The sequence below is a fragment of the Neltuma alba genome, unplaced genomic scaffold, assembly GCF_004799145.2.
Source record: "Neltuma alba isolate B1F8T4 unplaced genomic scaffold, ASM479914v2 tig00013917_pilon, whole genome shotgun sequence".
NCBI classification, from domain to species: Eukaryota; Viridiplantae; Streptophyta; class Magnoliopsida; order Fabales; family Fabaceae; genus Neltuma; species Neltuma alba.
The window spans coordinates 1-8,917 of NW_021637959.1; the positions used below are offsets into that span (position 1 = coordinate 1).

Here is an 8,917-nt window from a genome sequence, read left to right on the forward strand (position 1 = left end):
TTTAGGAAAAACATGTCACATTTCTATAATTAACTAACTTACCTAATTTCATTAATCTAATCAAATTAGTTAAATGAGTCTTATATTAAAAACCGGAAGAGTATATATTTATATGTTGGGGAACATTTGTGACGTTGCTTGGTTGAATAAAAGAAAGGGTGGCTAAAGAGAAGTATGATTAAGTCTTAATTATGATAAGATAGAGAGGCCAGATTAGATTACCTGTTTTTTATCATTATCCCGACAATATCTCCTTTTTTAAGGAAAAAAAAATTGTTGGGTTTATTAGCGCAATGCTTTTCTTCAATTTTTTAAATTCAAAATTCTTCAGAGTATACAATTTTTTTGAAAAAATTACATAAAAAAGGAGAAAATGACTGAAAAAAACCTTGAATATAGGAATTTTCAAAAAATGCAGCTAACACTTCAAAATGACATAAAATGAGGGTAATTTTGATCAAGATTAATATACCCTTGTCTGATCAAGTTATTATTAATTCAAGTTCTGTTATTGTTGTTTTCCAATTCACAACATTTTATTTTCAATTCACAAGTCAAATCAAATCCTAATGATCCAATTCAAAAGTTGTTAATTTGAGTTCTATTGTTGTTATTTTTAGTTCACAGCCTGTTATTTTCAATTCATAAAATATATCCTAATGACGAGTTTTTATTATCAATTTAGAACTTGTAATTTCTGTTCAAAAGTTGTTAATTCAAATTATGTTATTGTTATTATATATTACCTCTATCTTGTTTATACATTCTGTCATACAAGAACAAATTGATTTTTTTTTTTTTTACATTTTCATAATTTCAATTCAGGCTTCCCTAAATTGAACTGACTGATGCTTGGCAATGATATCAACTTGTAATTATCTGTTGGCGAAAAAAAAAAAAATAGGAATTATCGTAGTGGTTGCTGGTTTCACACGTGGCACTCATCGTGCGTCACGCCATGAAATTGCGTGCCTTTCACAAGCAGGAACTGCAACCTTAGCGTCTTTTTCTTTATGGTTTTAAACCACATTCTTGTATTTTGCTATAGGTCTTTTAGTTTCATCTAATTTTAATAAGAGAAAATTCCTAAAAAAATATTTTTAAAATTTAAAATTTCCAATTAATTTTGTTTACTATATTTTAATAATAATTAATAATATTTGAAAAAAAATGAAAATATATTTTTGTCTTGTTTCTGATTTGGGATTTTAAAATTTTAGAAATATTTTTTTAACTTTTCTTTTTTAATAGGCCCTTGTAATTTTTTGGCTAGTCAAGTCCTCATGCATTTACCTAATCTTTAACCAGGTGACTTTAGCTTCATGCGACTGATTAAAAAAAGTTGGAGGGACCTGATTAAAATTAAAAGAAAATAAAACTACATAGACTTGATAAAAATTATGTGAAGCTCAGAAAACTTTCAAAACAATTTTTTAATATAATTTTTATAACGATAAACGATGCTTTTATTTTTCTATTTTTTTTGGCTCAGAATAATTTTTGGTAAAAAAATGTTTAGGGGGTGTTTGGCAAGATGGAAAAGTGTTTTTTAAAAATATTTTTCTACAAACGAGACGGACTCCTCTACATATTTATTTTGTATATGTAAAAATATTTTTAAAACCATGATTTGGCTTCTATCCAACATTCCCTTAGATGAGTAGGGTATCCAATATTTTTCTAATATTTAGAAGTATTGATTATTCGTTCTAGTAATATGCTAATATATATATATATATATATATATATAGTGCATACATACTAGTAATATACTAATATATATATATGTGTGTGTAGTGCATACATATATATAACATTAAAAAAATTCATGAAGAGCCCGGGAGGGTTGGTCCGCCTAGTTGATAAGAGGAAGGCAAGGCGCCACGTACTTGCCAGTGCATGGGCTCGATCTTGAGAAGTCCCACCTGGGGTGACTCCGGATTTAGTCTGCACTCAAAGGGTGTGGATACCGGAGGGAGAAATAAAAAAAAAATTCATGAAGACAAATAATTTAGATATAGACAGGTAAGCCCCCAGCGCAACCGAACAAAAAATATAATAAAATTAAAATCCCTTAAGATGGTGACTGGGCTGGCGCGATGACATTTTCCATTTTCCTCCTTATTGTTTTTATTAATTTATTATATCATATTATATTACAAATACAAATTATAAAAGTCATACATACATACACACACAGGGATATATATATATATACACACAGATATAGAAAGATCCAGAGAGAGAGAGAGAAGCCATGGCTGGTCTTCAAAGATCTGAGGTATCATTCCGACGACAAGGTTCGTCTGGGCTTGTTTGGGACGACAGATTCTTATCAGGCGAATTGAACAAGGTGAACCAGAAGGAAGATAATAATGATCGTCCTCAACAACAACATCACAACTCTGAGATTAAAGAGCTTAAGGTAGACGTCGGATCATCCAACACCATCCAGAGAAGCCGTTCCAACGGCGGCTATCGCACCGGAAAAGTGTCTCCGGCTATTGAACCACCGTCTCCGAAGCTCTCCGCATGTGGGTTTTGCAGCGCGTTCGGAAAGCCCGGCGGCGATAGGGGTCAACGAAGGAGAAAGCAGGCGAAGCGGAGATCAAGGTAATTCATTAAATATTTTCTGGATTTTCACGGTGGCCGGAGACAGGATATTCCGTCGGAGTGCGAGAAAAGAAGAACACAAGCATGAATGTTTATGTGTTTAGTTAATTAGTTTAGTGCTTTTTTCTTTTTCTAGATTATTAGTTAGAAAGGTAGAAGTGGCTTTGTTTGATCGATGTTGGGGTGGACGTACGTGATTATATGTGTTAATATTTATGGGATTGTTGAAGAATTTTGATTTTGATTTTTGTACAAAGAAAAAAATTCTGAAAATGGAATATTATCTCATAATTATATGCTAGCCATTGAGGATTTGGAGATTGCCGACAGTCTTTTTCTGCAGCTTCTTTATTACTTCTAAGGTTGATTTGGGGATGATAATCATAATTGCTAGGCGATGAATTTTATGCAACTAGTGATTTCAAATTAAATTTTTTTTCCAACTTTACCCATAAAGAACACAGTTACATTTAAGTACTAATTATAGGAATAAAATTGGCAAATTAAATAGGTGCTCCTGGTCTTATTAATAAGCTTTTAAATTTGGGAATGGATGTGATCCTTTTTATAAACATTAATCCTCTTTCGGTAAATAGGTACACTGAGAGAAACTTTTTATATAAATATACAATTTTACTCTTCATTTATTATCATGTTAGCTTTATTTATATGAGGTATAATGTATATTACTATTAAATAAGGATAAAGTTAAAAATTTGTTGAATTTTAAATAAGATCTAATGAAGTTTAAGGTTTTTCTTATTCTATATAAAACATGTTGAAAGTTATTTATAAATAGGACCAAAGGAGAATGAGTTTGTATTGACATTTAATGCTTTTTTTTAGTACTGTCTTTAATTATTTATTTCTTATTATATTTTTTCACACATTCTCGTTCATCTTTTTTCTCATTTATTATAAGGACATATTTGGAGACAAAAGTATATTTATAACCTTTTTTGTAAAATTAATTTTAACTAATTATCTGTTATCTGTGAATTAGTTATTTGAAATTTATAATGACAACCAAAAGAAGTATTAATTACTCTCCAAATAATTCATATTTGGACCAAGTTTTTTTTTTTTAATAAACAACTTATGTTGTGTACCGGGAGCAGTTGGGATTAAAATTCAATAACACATGCATAACGCATTAGTTTAAAAATAAAAACAAGCAAATAAAAGTTGTTATTATTTGAATTCTAATTTCTATGGCTATAATTTGTTATGATATTTTAGAGAAAATAATTAGTTATGATATTTATTCACCAAAATATTAATTGTGAAGATTAGGTAAAACGTGGAATAAGAAAATGATTTTCCTGATTGGATTGGGCGCAAAACCACAACTAATTAATCATGTGCTTCGTTGAATATTCATTTTAAATATTTATTCTTCTGCTTATATTCCTCTACTCATATTTATAAGCTATGGAGAAAAAAAGTTTCATTTCATTTGGTATTTTTTTGCCCTCTTTATTTGGTCTTATTTATTTCATATTATTCATAAGTCATATTACTAAATTTTTAATGTGAATATATTATTTAACCTTCTTTTATTATTATGTAGATTATTCTCTTCAAAAGTGTATATATTATATAGGGTAAAATTAAAAACTTGTTAAATTTTATTATTCCTCCGTTGAAATTCATTTACTAATCTTGTTTCATATTCAGGCCAAAAATAAATAAATCTTGCTTTATCTTTTTTTTTTTGTTGCCCAAATATAGCTTACGCCCTACTAGAAGTATAAAACTTTTTGGGTGCTTAATATAGGATCTAATTAAAGAGTTGGTGTTTGTCCTCTATATAAGATTTATTTAATAAGTTTATCAATTTTTTTCTAAGCTAACCCCATTAATATCTCCCAAACAATAATTAAGTAGAAAAAGGAAGGAGGAAATTAAATTAAGAAAGACATTTAAGGTGTTTAAAAAAACATATCATATTAATTAATTTAACTAATATTTTTAATCTATTAAAATTAGTTAATTAACTCTTATATTGAGGACCAGAAGAGTAATATATATTAAATATGTATAAGCAATGAATAATATATACATATATAGATTATTTTGAAAGTGCTTAAAGGTTAGAAATATATGCGCGCGCGCGCACACACACATATATATATCGATTTTTACTCAATAATAATTAAATGTGATTCAACAAAACTAAATATCATATATAATATTGAAAATAATCATGTGTATCTGAATTACTTTTTGCTAATAATTTTTTTACATGTACAATTACCATAAATATTATTTGAAGGCAAATAAATAAATATTAGAGGTAAAATAAATTATAATCTTATCTTTATAACCAAACTAAATTTTTAATTATCTTTTATATTAAAAATTAGAGTTTGTATTAATAAATATGATAGATTGGTAAAGGATATTGTTTGTTGAAGAGATAGATGTTGGTCAACAAATTTACGTGTCACATATTTGCCCACAAAAAACAAAGATTGAAAAAGTAAAAGATGTGGGCTATGTTGTCTGACATAGCCGCAAACTTGGACCACCGCGTTTCTTCTTCCATTTTAAAGCCCATCCTTGATTTCCTCCAAATATTAAAGGATAGGCCTGCCACATTTCAATATTTTTATTCAAAACCAAACTATTATAATCTGTAGTTTTTTTTTTTGGTCAAATATTATAATCTGTAGTTTACCCAAAAGAAAAAGTAATACTACCTCTAATTCCGGATATAAAAACTAGATAAATAAAATATATAAATATTGTCTTCTCTAAAATGTTTCTATTAATCATGTGGTAGGTTGTCTCACTTTCGGAAAGAGGAAAACATAAGTTTGAATATTAAAAAATGTAATTGTTGGAAAAACTTTAATCTTAATGCTCCTGGCTTAACAGAGATTAACTTAAAGTCTAAAATAGATTGAGAATACTCTAAGTTATACTAAAATTACCTTTTGATGGAAACTTCTTAACATGTGAAATTAATATAAGGATTATGTGGGAGCAAAATAGATAAATATTGGAAACAAAATGAATTGAGATCACATATCTTTGAGACAAAATTGGATCTTTAACTAATTGTTATATTAAGGGTTGGGGGTAATATAATTTTATTAAAAATAACTGTTGGTGTGGGATTACTATGAGGCATATGCACAATCCTTCATATATTCCAACTGACCTTCATTGGAAGGAATACTTTTTTCTTTTAAATCGATAGCGGAAGGAATCCTTGAAGGAAATGAAGAATGTCATTGATTCCGATATGTACGTGTTTGTGTATATGATGAAGGGAATGGTTTCCTTAATTATATAGTAGACCATAAATTTAAAGCTAAAAAGTCCAATTAATCACCCTTGTTTCATAATTCATTAGCAGTGCTCTCTTATGAAGGGTGAAGTTTTATGGTTAGGGAATATTTGAGATCATCAATTAAAGAAAATTACTTTTTTTGCACTTTCTGGGACAAAAACGTATTTCATATATTTAATTCGTGCAATGTAAAACTTAAAAATTACAAGCCAAACTAAACACCTCTGAATTTTCATCTTCTTTAAACCTTGTCGGCCTTAAGCCTATCATCCTCTCGATTTTGGGAGTTTGGAGGGAATGTTACTAGTATTTGCACATACAAAAGCACTCAACTATTGGATTATCCCTCATACCCTTCTTATAAAAAGCAATTATATATATATATATATATATATATAGTGATATCCCTAAATACAAGAAACAAATCATCTCTATTTGAAATTTTAAATCAATCTTACAACTTTTTTCCTTATTAAATATGTATGCAACTTATTATCTTTGTACAATAAACTTCTACTTATTATCTCTCATTTACTCTTTTTACAAATAACAGTATAATTATAAAAATATGTATATATCATACATATTTATTATTTTAAACTAAATTTAAATAACATTTTGACTCACATGATTTTGGTAGTTGTTTTTTTATAATAAATGAGGTAAGGAGTATTTACCAATGAAGAGGGGTAGAGGTAGAGGTATTCATACATCTATTAAAAAGATCAATCTAATTCTATTATTTTTATTCTTTTAGAATGTTCTCCCAAGATACAAGACAATCCTCTAAATACACGTGTGGGTGTGTGTATATATGGATATGTGGATTCCTCTAAAATATATTAAAATAATATTCCTAAAATTTATTGGAATATTTTTAAAATGAAAAAATGTGTTTTTAAAAAGTCATGTCTTTATATAAATATATTCAATTAATAAATTTATGTGAGGGGTTTTGTCTTCATATAAATTAATAAATTTATTTAAAGGGTTGTGTTCTCATATAAATTAATATACTTTTATGAGGGGTTGTGTCTTCATATATATTAATATATTTATATGAAGGGTTATGTAGGAAATTACAATATTAAGACCCTACATATTAAATACATTGTATTTATTTAAATTATGTTGGTTCATGAACCAACATAAAGTTGTGACTTTTTATTTAATAAGGTACTATTCCAAAAGGTATCTCTTCAAGGCATTATCTCATGATCTATATAAACCATTCACCATCACTTCATTTGGAAGATATACAATATAACACAACACAAACACTAAAATCAAACTCATTGCTTTTGTCTTTGAGTGCACGCAGAAATAAAGTTAAATTATCACTTTGTAAAGACTATTGTTGTCTTTCCTTGAATTTTGGAAGTGCAATCCATATTCAAAGATCTTTATTGTATTTTGAAGAAAATTTGTCAGACATCCCAACTTGCATCCTATAAGATAGGAATAGGTGAGGGTGAATTAAGTCTAAAGAAAAGTGCTGTGTACGCTTTGAAGACATGTGCACTACTTTCTTGTTCATCTCTTCTTCTTGTACTCTTCAGAGAACCATTCCATGAACAAAATTCTTTTAGACTCATTTAGCTAGTGTTGCCCTTACATATGCCCGACCTCTCTAGAAGACATTGGTGACTTCTTGAATATTCTAGGCCTTTCTAGAATCCTTAAGATTCTTCCCGAAGCATATGGATACTACAAACACATTTTAATATCTCTTGATTTTGCCTGTTTAATTTCAAGATGCCATTGTTACAGAAGGGTATCTTAATCTTCTTTCATTTTTAGTTATCTGCATCCATTCTTCTTTTTTTGTGTATATCAATCATTTCTTCCGTGTTATATCTACCACATAGAACGTTTGTGTTGGTTCAAAGATCACTTCAGTGAAGATGCATCTGAATAATGATGAGTCAAAAGGAGTGGGTGTAGATACTTATTATGAAACAAAAGGAAAAGGCAATTTTATAGGAAAATGTCACCTCCTTCTAACAACAATATTAACGACACAGCTACCTAATCCACAACCGAAAAACCAAAACTATTGCTATATCAAAATAAATTGCCAAATCCTTGCGTATTCCCAAACAACATGTGCACATCCCTCTAATTTTTATATACAAATCCATATTACTGGCCATCATCTTTTTCTATAATTTTAACTTACATTTTCTGTCCATGTCTCTTTATCATATTACAAACGAGGTACAATAATGACTAGGAAACCCCCTTATTTATTATGTCATCAATTGGTCCAAAACAAGTCATTACATTTTCAGTTTAGGGCGAGTGAGAAATTTGACGGGGATCATTGTCCTATATGTAGATCGCTATAAAATAAGTGGAGTTTTTATTACAAATCAGATGTGACTTTTTAGAGCGTATGAAAGCCAAGCCAAGCCAAGTAGAGGGAAAGAAGGCCAGATTCAGGAAGTGATTAATATGACCAAGGCTCCATCTTTCTGTTCCATTTTCAAGTATTTTAATCATTGCGCAATCATTTGACACCACCAGACAAAAAGATCGTCAAAGAAAGAGGAGAGAAATACAAATGAAGGACAAAAGGTTCTCTCTTTATGAGCGAGATTTATATGGGTTTTCTCTTGCTAGACTGCTACACTTTTCATTCCACTTTATTTTCACCATAGAGATTTGAATTGTCAAATTGGCAATCAACAATTCATATTTAACTATTCCTTTTTTCACATTTAAACAATATATTTCTATAAAAATATATCTATATATTGGGAGTAAAATAAATGGAAAGTGCAGTGGAGAGAAACTGTTCTTTCTTTAGCAAATGCCATTGCGTAGGGTTTTGTTTCTTTTCGGGACCCAGCATTGTCGTTATCCTGTTTTAATGAAACTGCAGAAAAAGAATGCGCCTTCAGAATGTGAAATGAACTGTTTATAACTATAATAAGCAGGCATTTGTTTTCAAAATCGTTCTATATGTCTCCTAGTCTGATACTTCAGGTCTGTCTTCAGAGAGAG

At 29.1% G+C, this 8,917-nt stretch overlaps 1 protein-coding gene across 1 annotated transcript; it reads left to right on the plus strand.

Annotated features, from left to right (window-relative positions):
- Positions 1-2,224: 2,224 nt before the first annotated feature.
- Positions 2,225-2,877, plus strand: LOC114739367 (uncharacterized protein At1g15400-like). The gene has a single exon (XM_028927420.1). It carries the CDS (start codon positions 2,258-2,260, stop codon positions 2,615-2,617), a length of 360 nt encoding a protein of 119 aa, XP_028783253.1. The 5' UTR covers positions 2,225-2,257; the 3' UTR covers positions 2,618-2,877.
- The last annotated feature ends 6,040 nt before the right edge of the window (positions 2,878-8,917 follow it).